At 35.0% G+C, this 22,326-nt stretch overlaps 1 protein-coding gene across 13 annotated transcripts in view; it reads right to left on the reverse strand.

The window, feature by feature from the left end:
* Positions 1-22,326, reverse strand: part of RALYL (RALY RNA binding protein like) — an 800,360-nt gene that overhangs the window by 406,501 nt on the left and 371,533 nt on the right. For 12 of the 13 annotated variants that reach the window (XM_023740284.1, XM_023740287.1, XM_023740279.1 and 9 more), the window contains one exon: positions 20,165-20,443. The exons of the other annotated variant lie outside the window; for it this stretch is intronic. In XM_023740284.1, the coding sequence (XP_023596052.1) occupies positions 20,165-20,420 (256 nt within the window). In that variant the 5' untranslated portion in view covers positions 20,421-20,443. The remainder of the gene's footprint in view (positions 1-20,164; positions 20,444-22,326) is intronic. 13 annotated transcript variants of the gene reach the window in all.

Genomic DNA, 22,326 nt, shown 5'->3' on the forward strand with positions numbered 1-22,326 from the left:
ACACAGTTGAATGCCTTTGCATAGTCAATAAAACAAAGGTAAACATCTTTCTGGTATTCTCTGCTTTCAGCCAAGATCCATCTGACATCAGCAATAATATCCCTCATTCCGTGTCCTCTTTGGAATTTGGCTTGAATTTTTGACAGTTCCCTGTTGATATACTGCTGCAACTGTTTTTGAATGATCCTCAGTAAATTTTTACTTATGAGTGATATTAATGACATTGTTGGATAATTGCCACATTCTGTTAGATTACTTTTCTTTGAAATGGGCAGGAATGTGAATCTTTTCCAATTGGTTGGCCAGGTGTCTGTCTTCCAAACTTCTTGGCATCAACGAGTTAGCACTTACAGTGTTGAATCTGTTTGCTGAAACATCTCAGTTGGTATTTTGTCAATTCCTGGAGCCTTGCTGTTCACCATTTCCTTCAGTGCACCTCAGACTTCCTCCTTCAACACCACAGGGTCTTGATCATATGCAACCGCCTGAAATGGCTGAACATGAACCAATTCTTTCTGGTACAGTGACTCTGTGCATTCCTTCCATCTTCTTTTGATGCTTCCTTTGTTGTTCAATAATTTGTGCACAGAATCCATCAAAACTGCAACTTGAAGCTTGAAGTTTTCCTCAGTTCTTTCAGCTTGAGAAATATCAAGCACGTTCTTACCTCCTGGTTTAATTCCAGGTCTTTGCCATGTCATTGTAATACTTTATCTTCTCAAGCTGTGCGTGTGTACACACACTCATTTGCCTAAACTAAAAATGGGAAGGTAACTGATTTACTTTTAAAAAGTTTACAAAGGGGATGAGGACATAGCATAGAGGGGATATGACTAGAAGCTAAACTTCTTTGAATATATCTAATTTTTAAATTAATTTTTGAATCATGTAAGTATTGTGCACAGTTGTAAAACAGACTTAAATTTAAGAAAAGGTGTCCCTAATAAAGAAACATAACTGTGAACATAACTATGCATCTATTTGGTGACATAACCTCACAGAGAATCAATCCAAGTGACCTTACAACACAGTAATATATTCTCTATGGAAAAAAAAAAAGCACTACACACACACACACAAACAGAAAATCTTAAAGTGTTTTAGATAATTATACTGTTGTTGTTGGTGCTGATATGACTGTTCTGAGACAATTATACAAGTATTGTGGAAAAATCAAACGAGTAATTCTGTTAATGTCACTGAGAAGAGAAATTTCTGCAAATGCTAAAAGAAGTAGATGTAAAACTGATGAGGTTAACTGAAGTTCCTGTAGCCATGATTTTGAATAGGAAGTGTCAGTATGAACTTGACATGGTTTTGACTTAAAAGTATAAATATGTGTGTGTATTGTGTGTATGTATGTGTGTGTGTATGTGTATGTATATGCATGTGTGTGTGTGTATCTCCTAGCTCTGGCCACTTAAACTTCCTAGAAACAATATTCAATACAGTGCCAAGGAACACACATAACACCTAGAGTGTGGTATTTAAATACCATTTCCCTACTAAATGGTTCTGGCGAGCTTTGGAAAACTGTCTGATTCTCAGTATGAAGTAAGAAATGATGATCTTGGAGCATTTTTGCCGTATTAGAAATTAAGGAAACTATCAAATGACTGCTAGTCATGTCAAAATTACCCAGGACCTAGACTGAGTATTCCACCACAAGCCAAAGTCAGTATAATTTGATCATTAGTAGAGATAATAACTGGAAGGGATTTAAGCACAATTATGTTTAAGTTCTGGAGTCCATAATATTACTAAAAAAAAAAAAAAGCTCTTTTAAAAAAAATTAAAACTCTTTTTTTAATCTTAATAGAATGCTAGGGAACTGCCTTACGATTTCAAATACTAGAAGTACTGAAAGAATGAATCAAAATTATCCTCTTTTCTCTATAAAGTCATAACTCAGGGTAAACAAATACAAGATGAAAAGGAATTAACTTTTTTAGAATAATTCCGGTTAATAAAAAAAGAAAAATTGATAGAGTTGGTTTACCATAATCAGTGGCTGTCACCATCACAAACAGAGAGTGAACCAGACACGGATCTCGTCCTGGAGGTAAACACAATTGCTTATGAAGTAGTCCTAATAAAATACCCACCTGAATCCGATCAAACCTCTAGATATAATTACCACTTCCCAAGAAATACAAGGAACAGATAAACACATCAGATGACACTGCAGGGATTAATCACCAAATACAGATCCTGTGAAACTTAACAGTGCAAACCACCCAGTGTCTTCAACAGATAAAATGCAAGGGGGGCACTTCAGGAGAACCTATAGATTAGAAGAGATTTAAGTGACATATCAACCAAGCTCAATCTCTATGTTTTATGTGGATTCAAATTCAAATAAATTAACTAAAAAATATAAGAGAGAATTGTAAAATTGGGAAACTGCTACCAGATTAATATTAAGGAATTATAATAATCATATTTGTGAGATCATGCTTTTGTGGTTATATTTTCTTTTAAAGACAGCCTCATATTAGGGAGACACATACTAACATATCTGAAGATTAAATGATGTGATTTCTGCTTTTTGCTTCAAAATAATCCAGGGACTGAGAAGGAAATGAGTGAGGTATAAGAAAAGATATTTACTGTGTATTGATAATTGCTGAGACAAGGTCAGGTGTACACCTAGTTCATTATATTATTCTCTTTACTTTTATATATGTTTGAAAATCTCCAAAAAAAGAGTTAAGAAATAAGTCACAATATACATAAAATTAAAATTTCTAACAACTATAACACAAAAGGTGGGAGGCAGATGAATGAAATTAGAGTAGAGCAAGGTCCCAGGATTATCTGGGACGTGGTATAAAAGATAATTCATAGAAAACTAAGAAATCAAGGGTACATATCATAATCTCTAGGGTAATACTAATAGAAGAGCAAAAGTATATTTAGCTTACAAGCTAAAAGAAGAGAAAATAAAAACTAAAGAAGATTAATCTAAAAAAAAAAAGCAAGAGAAAAAAATTAACATACAACATATGAAGCAAACAGAAAAAATAGCAAACTCTAAATAAAATTCAAACACATCAGTAATCAAATGTGAATGGATTAGTATAACTAAAAATAATGGCTGTCAGACTATATTTTAAAAAGACTATATGTTGCTTCCAAGAAACACACTTTAAATATTAATCCACAGAATCACTGAAATTAAAATGGATGAAAAATGATATACCAAGCAAACACTAATCAAAAAGAAGTGAGTTCAACCACATTAATATTACACAAAGTTGTCTTTAAGGCAGAAAGAATTATTAGAGATAGAGAGATATACTAATGAAAGAATGAATCCATTAGAAATATACAATTCTAAATTTATATTTAACAAATATTAATCAAATACATAAAGCTAAAATTAAAAGAACTAAAATAATAAACAGACAAATCTATAATCAAAGAGGTAAACATTAATTCACCTCTGTTAGTAATTGATGGAACAAGAAGACAAAAACCAATAATGACGCAGAAGATCAGGGCAATTCAGTGGACAATTTATGCCTATTTGACACATAAAGAAGGCTGCACACAATAACAAGAGAATATACATGTTGCTCACCAACTGAATATGGAGCATTTAGGAAAACTGACCATACACAGGGCTATAAAGAAAGTTTTATCAAATTTTAATTAATTATTCTCTTTGTAGTGTAAAATTACACTAACATCAATTCTAGAAATTATAAATCCAGTAATAAACTTGAAAAAAAAACCCATAGGTCAAAGAAGAAATAACAATATGAATTGGAAAAAATAATTCCATCTAAATGATTCTGAAAACATGACATACTAGAACTGGTGTGATGCAGATAAAGCTGTGCTCAGAGGGAATTATAGAGTGACATGAAATTTTAAAAAACATAAAAGGCTAAAAATAAACTAAGTCTTCACCTCAGAAGTTAGGAAAAGAGTAAAAACTAAAACAAAGGGAGTAGAAGAAAAGAAATAATAAAGATAAGATTACAGAGTAATGAAAAGGAAAAAAAAAACATACATTAGAGAAAATACATAAAACCCTAATTTGGCTATTTAAGTAGATGAATAAACTACTTTTAGCAAACTTGTTTCAGAAAGAAAGATTTATTTAAGGCATATATTCCCAACATAAGGAACAAAAAAAAAGACATCACTTACAGAATGTAACAACAATAAAATATAAGAGAATACTATGATTCCTTTTTGCCAATAAATTTGAAAATGTTTATCAAATGAACACATACCTTGGAAAACATCTCACTCCAACACTGACCAAGAAAAGATTTAAAATTCTGAAAAGTCTTGTGTCTACTAAAGCAATTGAATCTGTACTAAAAATCTTTCTACAGAATACTCCAGACCCAAACGGCATCATTGGTGAATTCTTAAGAAATAACAACAATCACATATAAAGTCTTCCAAAAAACAGGAAAAAGAGTGAAAGCTTATTTTTTGAAGAGGTCAGCACTTCCTTGATAGCAAAACTGTCAAGGACATAACAAGAATAAAAATTACATGTCAATCTCTATTATGAACATACAAGTAAAAAACACTACACATTATTACCATGGTGGATTGATTTCAGGAGTGTGAGACTGATGTAATATTTTGAAATCAATTGTACTTCACCACTTTATCAAAATAAATGAGAAAATAAAACGATCATTTCAATGTATATAGGAAAAGTATTTGATAAAGTTCAACATACATTCATGATAAAAATTATTAGCCAATTAGAAATAGAAGAGAATTTCCTTACTTGATATAAAGTTTCTATTAAAAAAATCCTACAGTAAACGATAACAAAATAGTGACAGCTTTCTCCTGTGATCGGAAATAAGAAAAAGATACCTGTAATAGCTACTACTATTCAACTTTGTTCTGGAGGTATATCTAATGCAATAAGGTAAGGAAAGAAATGTGTACATATTGCAAGAGAAGAAAGAAAACTGTCATCATTTGCAAGAGACAAGGTTGTAAACATAGAATACCTAAAAATGTCTAAATTACTGCTAGAATTAATGAGTGAATTTAGAAGATCAATGAGTATATCAATAAATATAACAGCAGCAAACAATAATGAAAAAAGTACCATTTACAGTGGTATCAGAACTATAAAACTTTATTTGTATATATATACATATATCTATATCTACATCTATATCTATATAACTTGATTTATGGCCAAACTGACATTTCAGGACAATGAGGAAAGAACGGTGTCTCCAAAAAATGATGTGGGATCAATTGGATATTTATATGTAAATGAATGAAACTTGTTCACTACCACATGCCATACACATAACTCATTTCCAGATATATTAAAATCTAAATATATTTGGTAAAAGGAAAAAAAGCCCCTAGAAGAAAATCTTGGAGGATATCTTCATGACCTTTCAGTAGGCAAAGATTTCTTCAACAGGACAGAAAAAACACAAAGCATAACAGATATCAGAGATCACCAAGCTCACTTACAGATCACCAAGCCCCATGCCCTCCTCTTATAGATTAGGAAACCAGAGCCCTGAGATGATAAATTCTTGTATAAGATCAACAACTCCAAGACACTGAAAATTTAGGACTAGATCCAGGTTTTCTGAATTCATTTTAAACTTCTAAGATGCCTGGCCTTTTTCCTTTCCTTTTTGTTTTTAAGGAAGAAAAACAAAACAAAACAAAAACCCAACCTTTTGTGAATAGCTTCATTTGTAGCCCTTTATATGCCCCCAGGCAATGTTTTAAGAATTTTACACACATTAATGCATTTAACACTCACAACAACTCTATGAAGTGGGTCGTATTATAATTATGTCCATTTTATAGACAAGGAAACAACATTGGACCTTTAGTAACATGCCTGTCTTAGTTACTTGGTGCTGCTACAACACAAATACCACAAACGGATGGTTTTAACAAACAGAAATGTATTCTCTCATAGTCACAAGGCTAGAAGTCCAAATTCAGGGTACCAGATCCAGGGGAAGGCTTTCTCTCTCTGTTGGCTCTGCGGGTAAGTCCTTGTCATCAATCTTCCCCTGGTCTAGGAGCTTTTCAGTGCAGGAACCCCAGGTCCAAAGGACACATGCTCCTGACTCTTCTTGCTTGGTGGTAATGAGGTTTCCCTGTCTCTCTGCTTGATCCTCTCTTTTATATCTCAAAAGAGATTGACTGAAGATACAATCTAATCTTGTAGACTGAGTCCTGCCTCGTTAATATAACTGCCTCTAATCCTGCCTCGTTAACATCCTGTTGTTATTAGGTGCCCTCAAGTCAGTTCCAACTCATAGCGACCCTACAGGACAGAGTGAGAACTGCCCCACAGGGTTTCCAAGGAGCAGCTGGAACTGTCGATCTTTTAGTCAGCAGCCGAGCTCTTAACCACTACGCCACCAGTGGTCCTCATTAACATCCTAGAGGTAGGATTTACAACACATAGGAAAATCACATCAGGAAAATCACAAAATGGTGGACAATCACACGTGCTGAGAATAATGGTCTAGCCAAGTTGACACACATTTTGAGGGGACACAATTCAATCCATAACAATGTCGAAGGTTACACAATAGCAAGTGGATTGTCTAGGAAGCCTGGGTCTGGATCCTGAAATGTCGCCCACCATACACCACACACTGGAAGCTATCATTTCAATTTCTGGATTTTAATTTCAACTCTAAAGCATCTAATGATTTCCTGAGAGCTAATAATCTGATTGTCTGCCATCTATTTTAAATGTACTACTCCTGAACTCTTTAAACTCAAATCTGCATCTCCCAAAAGACCCTCCCCAAACAACTTTACAATACTGAATCTTTTTTTAAATTCCTGTAGCACTTGATGTTATGCATTATATAATGTTGTATCTTGCATTCTCCACTTCTTTGTAAATTATTTCATATGTGCATAACTTATTCTAATAGCTTCCCAATATGCCTTCCTTAAATAGACTTAACAATATACTTTCTTGTAGTACTTAATCTGCATTATATACTGCTTTATATTTGTCATCTTCCTTTGCGTGTTATTTTACACATACATATTTTACTCCATAGTTAGAATATTTTTCAAGAGCAATCATCAGTTTTATTTTATTTTGTTTTAGTGTTGCACTGTTGTTTCTACCCCCCTTTAAGCTGAACATATATCAGCAAGCATCTAACAAAACTCCACGCATGCGGTTAAAGAATAAACCTTCATAGCAGTAGACCATTCTGAAATCAGTTCACAAGTGACTTTCATACATTTTATTTCCAAGATTAAAGGACAACTTGAGGCACTGCATTTTATGTGTTATTATGTCCAGCTTCGTACTAGGGAATAAGTTACAAGTTAAGTTAGAGCTAATAAAAATTCTTCTAAACGTTGCCCAGGAGTTTTCCAGAGATAGCTTTAACGAAGCAATTACCCACGGACAGTATCTACTCCTGCTTTCACTAATTTAGGTTCAGTGATTGAGTCAAATAGCCAATTTTAGCAGCATAAAGCCAATCCCGCAGGCTTTCTATCATATGTGGGGCCATGTATCTCTCTGTTGACAGACTGTTAGTTCTATAATTCACTCTATCCTGGAGGTTTGCTAATTAGAATTTGTTTACAGCATTTTAAAGAGCTCTGTTTAATTACTGAAAATTTTAAATGTGTGTTGTGCTTTACAGCCCAGAGAGTGTGGTTTTTAATACATATTAACAGATAGAAGTGTTAATAAGGAGGAAGAGGACGAAGACTTCTCAAACAATTACCAGATGTTGTAGTTAAGCGTTAAAGAAAACTTGCAGCAATATTGCAAATTGTTAGAAGGCAGTTTCAAGGCTTTTGACTCCATGGAAACACGCTCTCTCTTTAACACTCAGTACATAACAGGATTTCCTCATTTGTACAGTAAAGTTAATGAAGTCTATTATCTAGCTTCCATGAAGGATGCTGGAAAATTAATTTTTAAAATGCAATACAATGTACTTGAACTTCTTTGAGAAGGTTGATGAGTGAAAATAAAATGTAAATAAAAATGCTTTCACTATAAGCTACTGTTCTGCAATGGCAACATAGTTCTATTAACCACAGAAAAGAGGGAATAAAAGTGACTGATACTGAACACAATCTCATAAGTAATTTTCACACTTACACTTGTTCATATACCATTCAAGACCTTCCATAACTTTGTGAATAGATTTTTGAAAAAACATATAATAAAAATTAATATATAAAGCTGTGCCCCTGATGACAATTCTGAATATCTGTATAGTATAAAATCTACTGAAAAGCTAGATGTTTAAAATATAGATTAAAAACACTAGGCATTCCTTTAGTAGAGAAAGTTGGAATGGTGAATAATTTCAAAGGTTATTAAGAAAAATTCTAATATTTACTAATTCAAAGATTTTCATAGGCTCATTGCAGCTAATGTTCACATTAACTTAAGGATTAACTGATGATTTATATCACAGGAAGTGGAAGCTGTGGCAAACTATCAAGGTGAGAAAGTGTGATGGTAACATGGTCTCTAGACACTAAGTCAAATGCTAAACATTTTTTTCTGTATTTTTTATCAGTCCAAATGGTAATAGAGTTATATAATCATGCCTTTATAAAAGTGTTATTTATTGCTTGTAGCATTCTTTAGATGTTTTCTACAAGATTTTTATGACTTAGAAACCGCCACGAGGTTTATACACTTCTCAAGGGGGTCTACGATAGACTGCCTTGTCTAAAATGATCCGTAACCATTATTTCACCCTAGGCTCTCTGTCCTTCCTAGATGCTCAGACACTGCATCTAATTTGTACCTGAACACATATGCAGAAGAATAATACTTCCTATGATGGAATAAGATGAAAGGAAGGGTAAAACTAAATTTTATTACAAATAATATTTATCTTTGTTGTAAAGTACAACTAGGGAAGCCACAGTTCTTACTTTCTTTGTTATAATAAGCTTTTAGTGTATTGTTCAGTAATATAAATCTGAAGATCATCCCAGGCATCTGAGTAGACTCAGAACTCAGCATTTTTCATTTAACACTTTCAGGAGGCATTCTTTTTCTTCATAAGTTCTGGTAGAGATCTGACATGTTGGGATGGAGGGATTTGATGAAAAAAGATCACATCTCTAAAGAGCAGTATATTAAAGATGTGACGAGAAGTAAGGTTTATGGTTTGTTTTCAAAATCAGTAAACACATAACATGTCCACTGTATAGACAGATCAGTTTGTTTCTTGCATGTGCGGTTTTAAAGATTAAACAAACTGATGACCCAAGTGGTAACCATGGTCATACGCATTTTCATAATTGCTTAGAAATGCATATACTGAGTTTTGCTTTCTGGACAACTGAGGAATAGCTATCTCTACTACAAATTATAAGCTATTGTCAAAATAACTCACATCATTGCTTTCACATAGCTGGTCTTGCTTCAAACTCTCATGACATGTCTGAAAACTAATGTAGTATATTTTGGTATGATTACTCTAAAGCAGTGGCTCTTAACCAGGGTCATTTTGTCTGCCCCTGAAGATATTTATTAATATCTGTACGCAATTTTATTTGTTCATTCTCAGGAGGGGTGCTATTGGCACCTAGTGGGTAGACGTCAGGGATGCCACTAAACATCCACCAAGGCACTGGACAGCTGCCCGAAACAAAGACTTAGCTGGCCCCAAATGTCAACTGTGCCAGGTTTGAGAAACCTCGCTATAAAGACTTGTGTTACTATATACAGGTCACCAGAAACTACCAACTACAGGTACCATATTGCTCAATGATCGATAATTATATCAAGAAATAAATATTAAAAATTCAGCAAATAGCTTAAAACAATTGGGCGAGATCTGTGTCTAATCTTTATTTTTAGAGGACCTAACCCCGGCTGATGTCCTGCCCAGAATAGAAAATTAACAACCTTTTGGTGAATTAAGTGAATTAATATCTCAATAGTGAGAGAAAATAGACAAGTACATTAAATAATGATGAGATAACTCAGAATATAACAGCAAGTCAAATGATAGTTAAATACAAATATTATTTTGTAGCCAATCTTCATTTTGCTGAATACAATCTCATAAGTATGTCTTCACACTTGCGCTGATTATTATCGCATTTATGACGCTCCATAACCTGGCATCAATTTTACTTCCCTCCACTCTTTTCCTTGAGCCTGATTTTTCATCCATAGGGCTTTATTCACTTTTGCCTAAATACGAATTTCAGGTACAATGTTTCATTTACTTGGAATTACCTGTGCATACCTGCTCATCCTGTTAGCATTAAGGTTAAATCTCTCCCTCCCTAAAGAGTCTTTTCCCATCACACTTGTAACCACCTGAACTCATCTCTTATTCCCAGTAATTACTGACTCTGTCATTATCACCTGCCTATGCCATTGATTCTAAGTCTCTCCAGAATGATGAAGCCAGAAAAAGAGAGGACTCCTCACAGTACTAGAATGATTTCAGAGGCTGAATTCCCCATGTGTAAATTTTTACCATGTGATATGTACCATATAACCAAACCAAACTCGTTGTCATCAAGTCGATTCTGACTCATAGTGACCATATAGCACAATGAAAAAGAAAGACAGAAGAACTGACGCATTCAAACTGTGGTATTGGTAAGGAATATTGAATAAACTATGAACTGCCCAAAGAACTAAGAAATTAGTCGTAAAAGAAATACAACCAGAATACTTCTAAGGAGACAGGATGATAAGACTTCAGCTCGCTTACTTTGAACTTGTCATCAGCAAAGATCAATTACTAGAAAAGGACATCATTTTTGGTAAAGTAGAGGTCAGCAAAAATGAGAGAAACCCTTAATGTCTTACACTGATACAACAGCCAATGGACTCAAACATGCCGATGATCATGAAGATGGCGCGGGATCAGCCAATGTTTTGTTGTAATGTACGTAGGTTGCCATGAGTTGCAGCAGACTTGACAACAACTATCAACAACATGTACCATATACAGAAGATTCTAATCATTTTACAAACATATCACTTGTGCACTCTAATTCTATGAATGAGGTACTCTTCCATTATACAGGTGAAGAAACTGATTCTTAAGGAGCGTAAGTAACTTTCTCAAGTTTACTCAACTGTATGTGCCAGAGAAGCTAACTGTTCACCAAAGATTTATGCTCTTCCTGTCACATGGTTATTGCTGCAGAGTGCTGCCCTGCTCTGCTTGGGTCTATGTGTAGTCAATGGAATGTGAGTAGATGGGATGAGCACCACTTCCAGGCTTGAACAGAACAACAGCCAGAGTAGCTGTCCTCCCTCTCTCTTACCTTGTCTGCTAGTTTGATGCCTTCCCAGGGAGACCATGGGAGTTGTCTACTGAAAGACGCTGAGGCTTCCTACAGCCTGGTCCCTGAATGAACAAAGAGAACAGAGCCTCTACTCCCACCCCATCTCCTCCTCAGGGCACTGACTGTGTTTTATGTGAAGAGGAAATAAATTTCAATTTTATTAACTACTGAAATATCACGGTTTATCTGATACTGAGGTTATCATACTTTAATTAATATCCTATACAATACGTATTCTATCAGAAAGATAAAATAAGTTGGCAATCCTCCTTTAGCTACAAACAATAAATAGAGATGGCCATACATTCCAGTTTGTCCAGGATAGTTCTAATTTATGCCTGATGTTACAGCATAATCACCAACTGCACCCCTTTTCACTTTCAAAAGTATTCTTAAGTGACAGGGTGCATGGTCACCCTATTGATACGGAAGGAATTATCGGCAAGAACAAATAGCGAAAATAATTAGGGTCAGAAGATATGTTTGAGATCTTGCCTTTGTGTGATCTAAGGTAAGTTAATTTCACTGAGCTTCAGTTCCTAGTCAGCAAAATGCACAAAAATATTCATATTACTTACTTTTCAGCATTAATGTGTAAATAAAATACATTCATGAAAAGCTTTGAAAATGAAATTCCATGAAAATACTCACCTGTTAATAAGGCAAAACTATGAAAGGACATCATTTAAAGGATTTTATAGAAAGTTTTCCATTAATAAAATCTTTCTTTAAACTGATGTATCTTCTATAACCTTTCAATTGTATGTGTGTATGTGTATGTATGTGTGTGTGTGTGTGTGTGTGTTAATACTGATAATTACTAAAGACTGGGTTATAATTAGAATAAAATGAAATCAGGCCTATTAAAGGGCTACCTCTGGGATGTCTGAATTCAGAAAGACTGAATACCCAGTTGTCCAATAAAGGATTTTATAGAAAGTTTTCCATTAATAAAATCTTTCTTTAAACTGATGTATCTACTATAACCTTTCAATTATATGTGTGTGTGTGTGTGTGTGTGTGTTAATACAGATACTTCCTAAAGACTGGATTATAATTAGAATAAAATGAAATCAGGCCTATTAAAGGGCTACTTCTTGGATGTCTGAATTCAGAAAGACTGAACACCCCGTTGTCCAATAAGGAGACCACAAGGCCTTCCATTAACAGCAACACCAAACCACAGCTACTTGCTTTGCAAGGAACTTGCAGCAACCACTTCTTCTTCATCTTTCTCCTCCTTTTATCCTTGTCCCCCTCTTTCTTCTCCTTCTTGTTGTGTTGCTATGGGGGACGAGAGCCATTAGCCAAGTCCAACCATCCCTCCCACCATCCAGCTATCCAACCATTTGTTTAACACATACTTAATGAGCATTTGCTATGGAAGTGTCAGCAGTCTGCTATGTGCTAAAGTGAGTAAAAACATATATAGTCAATATTCTCATGGAACTTATAGCCTAGAGGGAGCAGGGACAGATTTAAATTAAAAAATGGCAAATATAAAATATAATTAAAAACAGGATACATGCTAGAAAGGGAAGTAAAATATCTAACAAGTTTATGTTAGGGATTATGGTAGGTTTCTCTAAAGTAATGACATTTGATCTGATATCTGAAGGATGAATCTCCAGGTAAGCAAGTGAAGAGATGGAGAAGTGGGGTGCGGTGGTGGTGAGGTTAGGAAAGAAGGACATGCCAGAAACTCGAAATTACACGTTGCTGAGGGAAAGAACATGACATGTCCAAAGAATTTTAAAAGTCAATTAGCTGGAGTGCTGAGCAAGTCTGAAAGACCTATGAAGTGGGTCTGCAGATGAGCAAGAAACAAGTCATGTAGAAACGTGGAGGCCACCGTGAGAGTTCCACTGTTACTTATTTTTGGAACAATGGGAAATCACTGGATGTTTTAATCAGAGAGTGACACAACTATTTCTATTTTGAAAAGATCATTCTGGATGCAAAATGGCAGTAGAGATAGAAACGTTTGGAATCCATTATTCTCAGGGCACATTTGATGTTTTTTCCTCTTCCCTGTCCTCACTTCGTATTACTCTCCAACATTGGCCTATTTACCAATGCATTTTCATCATTTCCTTCATGAAATTGATTCTTTACGGATTTTTCCAAGCTAGACTTTGCTCCTCAATGACAGAGACCTGTGTACAGGCTTTAGAACAAGTGTGATTTTTATAAGTATTTTTTAGTGTTTGGTTCCTCTTACTATAAATAACTGAGTTGTTAAGTTCGTAAGTGGTGTTTTTTGCAAGCACCTTAACAGTGAAATAATCATAAGATAAGGAAAGACATTACAAATGTTTATTTATAGCATCTGTGTAATCAAGCCAGTGTAATCAGCAGATATAAAAATGGCACTGATCTAGACTTAGCCTCCAATCTCTGAGTGATATTTTGGTACAGAGGGACACTTTATGTCTGTGACCTCTCATATAATAATTGTCTTTGTAAAACATTTAAAAATTGTTTCACCCTTCACATATTGTGTTTGAGAAAAAAAAAGAACGAAGGAGTAAATTTAGATTAAAATATTAACTATTTATAATATTAGCAACACTTGGAGTCCAAATTCAATGAAATATTAAAAAGAGGATATGTTTGTTTTTCATGTTTTTATATTTATTTTTTATTAAAATCAATTAAATAACCAAGTTATTTAGAAACCTCTCACTGAGGATTTCCCCTCGTTTTTGCTGACCCTCTACTTTACCCAACATGATGTCCTTTCCTAGCAATTGGTCATCTGATAGAGGATATTTATCAGATAAATTTCCTCAAAAAGTCAATTGTGATTTGGAAATAAGAGAAGGGGACTGCAACGGGGAAAAGAAGAGAGGATACTTTTGAAATGGGTACCACAGTCTAGGGTCATGGCCAGGCATGAGGTACTACGCCACGCAGCTGTGATGAGTGGACTGCAAACCAAGGAACAAAGACATAAACTTTTTAGAGAACAGCACAGATATGGGTAGGTAAGCACTCCAGATAAATATGTTTACCTCACAACCACATCTAGGACAGGCCTTGATTATAGACAGAAAGAAATATAATGGAGAACATACAGAAAAATAGAACTGGAGACATTCTTAGCAGTTTTGTTTTTGTTTAGTTGTTCGGGAGCAATAAATACACAGAAGTATAAGATTTTACCTCACGGCAAATACCATCTTAGTAGTTTGTGTGCTATATGCCTTTAAAGGAAATGACCTCATGGAACAGAACTTTGCTTTCTATAAAACACTCACTGGGTTCATTCTCATGCAAATAAAAGGAATTAATTAATGAACTAATTAATGGTGTCATTTTTATGGGTGCCAGTATAGAATTTTGGAATCTGCAGCAACACAGAAGAATAAAAAATACAAGTGAGAGAAGTTAATCAAGACCTTATACTGTGACCTGTTTTCAAAATCTAGATTAGCTCCAGTATTTTGAGTATGAATTTCCGAGATCCCATAGTTCTTTAATGCACTGTAGTATTTAGGAAAGATTTAGCTACTTTTTAAGAACATTGCTCATTTTATATGAATTTGAAAATAATTTAATACCCATATTTAAAAACTCAAACCCAGAATCTGATAACAATTTCATAGGAAAAGTATTTTCTCTTGATAGAGAATATTTATATTACATACAGACATAGGGAATTCTTGACCTTAAATTTTCAGGTGTATTATAGCCATGTGAGTAAAATCATCCTGACTGAGTCTAAAATGGTAGATTTGCAATCAGTTCGCATTTATGCCAATGGTTGTATTAAAGACAGACCATGAAACTTGGCAAGATAAAGTTTTCTCTGCTACTCAGCTGGACAGATGATTCTGAGTATAGAAGACACTGATATGGATGTGCTTGGGTTGCCATTTTTATACATAAGGATCCATGAGAGAAGCTGAATATGCGGCCCTGAAAGTCTGCAAATCACTAGCAGTTTAGGGGAAATGACTTTAGGAGACTGTACATAAGCAATCACCTAACATAGGAAGTTTAGGAAGGCCAGATAACTACAGGTTTGAGTTGAGAATCAGCCGTGTGGAAAATAGTTTTGCTTTAGATTTTTGCAGTGGGCTTATCAGAAAGATTCTCTTTCCAGAGACCCAAAGATTTCTTTGCAGATTCATATTTAGCCAGTGTTCCCTTTCCACTCTATATATTCTCCGTCGGTGAGCTTATCCACTTCTACAACTTTAGCACTATCTGTGTTGTTGACTCTGAGATCTCTCCTCTGAGTTTCGGACCTGTGTAACCAAAAATTTATCTACCTGAATATTCTCAGGCATACACATTAATCTTAATATCATATATTCAGTTCTGAACTACTGTCTTAACTCCAAAGTCTTCTTCACCTTACATCTTCATTATTTCAGTGACCTGCAAGAGTATCCAACAGAGACCCTAACACAGATATATGGGAATCATTCTTGATTGCTTTCTGTTTCACTCACTATGCCAGTTGCTTACTAATCCAAATGTAAAATTAAAATAAAGTTAATAAAAAACTAACCCACCGCCATGGAATCGACTCCAACTCAAAATGACCCTATAGGATGGAGTAGAACTGCCCCATAGGGTTTCCAAGGAGCAGGTGGTGGATTTGAACTGCCAACCTTTTGGTTAGCAGCTGTAGCTCTTAACCAAATTGCTTACTAAGTCTTATTACTCTTATATCCTTTTCCTGTTTCTCCATTTTCATTTCCATAATTTGAAACCTGAACTCTTTCAGTAGGTTCCAAACACATGTTCTTGTTTCTTGTTTTATATCACTCTAATCCATCCACCAAAATGCTGATAGGTCATACTTTCAGTAGAAGACATTTCAACATATTACTTCCCAGCTTACAACTCTTCAGTGGTCCCTTTACTTGCAGAATCGAAATAGCTATTAATGACATTTGATATTTAATAAATGTTAGGTTTCATCACATGTGTAGCATATTCTCATTTAAGGGGTATATACATAATCTCCAAAGAACTGTAAGAATTCATATTAGGATGTTTAATTTTTCCTGGTACCACTCTAATCTCTAAACTGTATACAGAGTTTTTTAAACACCAAGTGGTAATAAGAAGGTTGTTTCTATTCACAAGGAGATAGATAGGAGATCAAATAAGATAGGTAGAACACTAGCCCAGTGCATGATTTAATCAATATTAATTTCCTTCCCACTTTAGGAAGAAAAGAAAATACTTAGGTTGTACTACATAAAGCTAATGTCAATTCCCTATGACAAAGGTCTATGATTTGATCCATGATTACTTCACTGCGGACCAAGAGCATACAGGGCAGTGTGGGGCTGCATACCATAAATGATTTATTTGAGAGTGAAAATTCAAGAAACAAGTAATTGATTTACCTGAAACTAAGTTCTACCTACGTCATCAAAAACAAAGCTATAGTAAAGCCTTAACTAGATATATCTCTTGGAAGATAGAAGGTATTATCTAGGACCTGATGGAGGAACTAACGTTTTATCAATAAGAATAACTTGAAAACTTTGTCTGAATTTCTAGGGACAAAATTTAAGAAAAGATGAGTTTATTCGGACACTACACCTGAAAAGCAAAGTTATTAAACAGCTACGCACTCTCTTTGCGTAAGAAGACATTCAGCTTAGACAGAGGTAGTGATAAATAGCTACGCACTCTCTTTGTGTAAGAAGACATTCAGCTTAGACAGAAGTAGTGAAATTCTAGATTTCAACTAAAGAAATAAAATCTTTGACTTGGATTCAGGCAGAAAGGGTGATTATGGCTGACTAAGACATATGCTCCTGACATTAACCTGTGGACACAACCAAGAGAGAGTCTTCAAGGAATGACTGGAGAATGGAAATGCTATATTATTAGAGGTACAATTTAACTCCGCCTCTCAGAGCAAAGTGATTTGGTGTCCTCAATTTTTTCTCCTTGGATTTGTGTAATTGAGACACTAAAATTTCAACGTGGATATATCTCTTTTGACATCGCATTGTTCTCAAAAGAATAACAACTTACTGGGCAGTGTTAGAAAAAGAGATTCAGTAAAATAGCCCCTGTTCATTAATGAGCCAACCAGAATTTTAATTCACCTTATTTTGATAATTAATTAAAGAGAAAAAAAATTGAAAGTATTTCTACAAGGTATATACTAGTCTCACAACAATCAGGATATAGGCAATAAATGAAGACTGGCTGACATGTGACCCTGAAATAAGAATCTCAACTTAGAAACAAAAATGGTCAGAAAATTCCCACATCAAGGTTAAGCGAGCAGAATGGGGGAGATTAAGGAAAACAAAAAGGGACAAATGAAATGTAACAATATGTTTTGGAAAGCATTACCTTTCCTTAAAATATAGGATAAAGTTGGGGAAATGTAAATGAAAAATTATATTATCACACGACAATGATTATTTTTGGGTCAACAGAAGGCTGGTTATTGTTAGTGCCTGTTGAACTGACTTCTGACTCAGGGCAACTCCACGCACAACAAAATTAAACACTGCCCAGTCTTGTGCCGTCCCCAGGATCAGATGCAGATGAGACCACTGTGGGTTTTCATTGGCTGATTTTCAGCAGTAGATTGCCAGGCCTTTCTTCTTAGTCAGTTTTAGTCTGGAGGCTCCACTGAAACCTGTTCAGCATTCTAGCAACATGCAAGCCTCCACTGACAGATGGGTGGTGGCGTATGAGGCGTATTAGGTGCACTGGTTGGCATCTTCCCATGTGAAAGACGAGAATTCTACCACAGAACCACCACTGCCCCTGCCTGGAGACGGCAGTGAATATAAACACATCGTTTTTCTTTCAAGTCTTTTGTCTCAGGCTTCATTCTCATTTTATAAATCCCATACTTCTCCAAACATTTTTCTTAATTGCTTTATAAAATTTGATAATACAATATTCTTAGCACTCTTCTAACTTGATTTCTCCCTACTTTAACTTGTCTCTTTTATGGGATTTTTGTTTTACACCTATGGACACGACAGAGGTGGTGGTGTTGTAAGGTGCTGTCGAGTCGGTTCTGACTCACAGAGACTCTATGTACATCAAAAGGAAACGCTACCTGGTCCTGCGCCATCCTCACAATCACTATGCTTGAGCCCATTGGTACCGCCACTGTGTCAGTCCATCTCATTAAGAGGTAACATCATAAATTAAAACATGTAATTCCAAAACTCCCGGGGGCTACGAAAAAATACAAAATAAAGCAATTGAATATAGAGGGAAGGCAAGGGGCCAGAAGGCTCTATTCTACTTTAGACAGGATGATCAGGAACAGCTTCTCAGGGAAGGTAAATTTTGATCACAGAATAGGAAAAGGAAGGAAGCAAACAACAGCAAGGGCTTGTCTTCTGAGCAGAGTAAACGGCAAGTACAAAGCCTCTGACGTAGGACCGATCTTGGAATGTTTAAGGCATGTGAAGGTGGTCAGCATTGTTACACCAATGCAAGCAAGACAGAGAGAGGAAGGAGATGGAGCTGAAGATATGGCAGCACGGGGCGCTGTAGTTACCATGTTGCTGTTATGTGCTATCAAGTCTGTTTTCGACTCCTATCAATCCCATTGACAGAGCAGAACTGCCCCATAGGGTTTTCTAGGCTGTAATCTTTACAGAAGTACATCACCAGGTCTTTGCCCCATGGAGCCATGGATTAGGTTCGAACCACCAACCTTTGGGTTAGCAGCCAAGCGAGCTGATTGTTGCACCAACAGGGCTCCTTTTAGTTACTGTAGAGAATGTAAATTTTATTCTGGATGAGATGGAAAGGCATTGAAGGTTAAAAGCAGGTTTTAAAAAGATACCATGTCAAGAGCAGAAAGAGGCAGGCAAGTTAAGGTTATTTCAGTGGTCTGTACAAGAGGACAATTGGCACAGAGTTGAAAGGTGGTTGGGTGTGGGATAGATAACTTCATGAAGACTTAGGGCGTGGCAGAAGAGAAGAAGCAAGATTGACACCTAGATTTTGTGAGAAAAACTGGATAAACAAAGGTTCCGTTTACTGTGATGCAGAAGCCTAGAGGAGAAGCAGTTTGACCGTCAGGAAAATCAAAAGTTTTCTTTTGGGCATATGAAGCTGAGATTCCTATTGGATATCCAAGAAAAGATGTTGAATAATCAGTTTGATATATGAGTCGAGACAGGATATTTTTTCCTCATTTGAAAAACATCTGAACGATTGTATAATTATTTATTTTTTTGGTCTATATGTTACATACAGAATATTTGCTCCCAGGCTTTTCATTTTACTTCAGACTATATTCTTCTTTGACTGAAAATTCTATATGACTCCTTGGTCATTAGGCACAAATATGATTATGGCATCTGACTGAACAGGCACAATATATAAGCTTCCCAATTAGATAAGAAAGAGTGGGTTATATTCCTTCTCCAGTTCTCACAATTTACTTCCTTTTGCTGTTTCCTACAGCCTACCCCGAAAACACTAAGAACAGAAAATGAGAAAAATACACACATTCACTCCTCAGAACAAATGCTGTAAGTATAATAAGCAAAAGTTATTTTTTTGCTTAGCATAACGTTTTTTGGAATATAAACATCATTTCAAGTCGAATAAAGTGAAACGTGATGTATTGTATTTGCCTGACAGAACTGGTAGAGGCAATAAAGTATTACAAAGCAGCTTTGATCTCAAATTTATAAATTTGTAGAGAAAATAAAACATCTGTATGTGAAACAATATGAGAACAAGAAAATAATATAAATTATAAAGATGCAGCACTATAATTGTTAAAGAAGAGAGAGAGATAGATATTAGGGTAGCGCTGGTTTTGAAACAATAAGACCAAATCCAGATACGGGCAGAGATTAGAATACGGCCATGAAATCTGGAGCCGAGCATGACTTACCAAGTGGTTGGCCTGCTATGATCCTGGCATTTTCTCCAGCAACTGCAGCTCTGGCGTGTCGTTCACTCATGTACTGTACAAATGCATAACCTTTGTGCACTGAGCATCCAACGATTTTTCCATACTTTGAGAAAATGGCTTCAATGTCAACTTTCTTGACAATGGCTGTATTTAGGTTGCCGATGAAAACACGAGAGTTGATGGACTTGGGGTCGTTCTTATTGGTGACGTTGCTGGTCTGTGTTTTGCCAGTCATGGTTGGCTCACCTCGTTTTAACCCTTAAACACAAACAAACAGTCAAAAAATAAATAATTAGACTGAATAAATATCACTGGCTTTTAACAGTCTTTCAATGGTGCACTCAGTTCAGGTAACCTCAAATCCTTAAGTATTAATGATTTTCGTGAGAGGAAAATTTATTAATATAAAAGGTGAATATTGTGCTGTTAAATGCAGTAGAGAAATAATCGTAACAACTTAACATATAGTTTTAAGTAAATTTCTGATTTATTTATCCAAAACTCAGTCCTGTGTAGCAATTAAACATTTTGTAATTGTGTTTGTTTTCAAGACCATTTTGCAGAAGCAAGCTCAAGAAAAAAGTCACCTCATGATATCAATGAAAAAATATTCAGTTTGTCAGGGTCAAAAGATATATGAATACAGTAATATAACCTCCAATTACATTTAAGTACATGCATTTTTATTTTTATACTTTCTATAATAAGTAGACATACTGGCTCTTTCATTATCAGAACCTTTCTATTAGAAACTAACAACTCATTCCATTAAGTGCTGTGAAAGAGAAAAAAGAATTAAAAATCAGAATATCAATTAGAAAATTTAACATAAGAAAAACATGACTGTGAAATTAAATGAGGGATTTAACCAGATTTAATTCCGTATGCTCTCTAACTGAACCAACAGTGCATGTTAGTTTCAAAAAAGCATATGTAGCTAGCGTTCACCAGTGATCAGCAAATTGGTAGACTGTGTATCTGTGCCGAAATTTCTATTCTCAACCTCATTTTTTGTCCATTTAACTAAGGACTCCTGTGTTGACTAAGGACTGCCAATACTTCCAAAAAGCAGTTTCTGAGCTTGGCTGATTCTTTAATTGCACCTTATTAAACACAGCGCAACTTTTATTTCTAAGTACTTCAGCACTTACAGGTTTATTTTTTTCAAGGTCTTAAAATTCATTCTTTCAACCAGTATTTATTAAGCACTTATTACTGCCAGGCATCACCTTCGAAAGTATCTAATAAGTCAAAGGCATGATACGCTGAAAGTAAAATCTCACAAGGGCACAATCTTTGACCCTGGTGATGATGGATGAATATTGGTTAATTGATGGACTTTGCCAGCAACAAATACATTTTTAACTGAAGACTCTTCCCTAAAATCTTATAGCTTTAAAAATAATTAATAAGTGTATCTGACTTTTTAAAAAACCGTTTTAAATGCCACTTCTAAATTACACATTAAAGAGGTAAAAGTCTTGAAGACATGTAAATTGGATATGCTGGAAAACGTACTCATTACGTACTTAAACCAGGTACTCCTGAAATCAAGAGCAATAAAGTAACATAAGAATGTTTCAAGTTAAGCTGTTCATTATTACTTCTGGGATTACTGAAACTTTACTTAATTTTAGACACTCAACATTACATATACATCATTATAATGAAGGTCAATTTCTTAAACATTTAGTTACTCAGATAAAATTTAAGAATACGACATCATTAAAAACAAGGTTTAGCCACATTTTAGTGGTTTCTTGATGAATTATTCAAGCCAGGTTGGAAGAAAGAAAGGCTTTTTTTTTTTTTTAATATTGCAATTTGAACTATTGCATACTTCAAAATAAATGTTCTAAGAATCAGTTGAGATAAGAAAAATCAAGGTAAAGATTTTAAAGTCAAAGCGTAGCTTCTGCATATAATCTAGTGTCGTTTAATCACACTAAGGGGAAAAATAAACTAAAGATGCATTTTTTGGCTCTTTGGAATGGACTGATGACCACCTTTCTCATAGTCCAGGCTAACATCAATAATAAAATCTGTAGAAATCACATTATTTTCTTTTTGCTCTTATATGAAGAATATTGTTGGAAATATCATACAGTTAATTTCAAGGATAAACAACCCTTATGGTTGGT

Source organism: Trichechus manatus, unplaced genomic scaffold (genome assembly GCF_000243295.1).
Source record: "Trichechus manatus latirostris isolate Lorelei unplaced genomic scaffold, TriManLat1.0 scaffold00152, whole genome shotgun sequence".
Classification (NCBI taxonomy): Eukaryota; Metazoa; Chordata; class Mammalia; order Sirenia; family Trichechidae; genus Trichechus; species Trichechus manatus.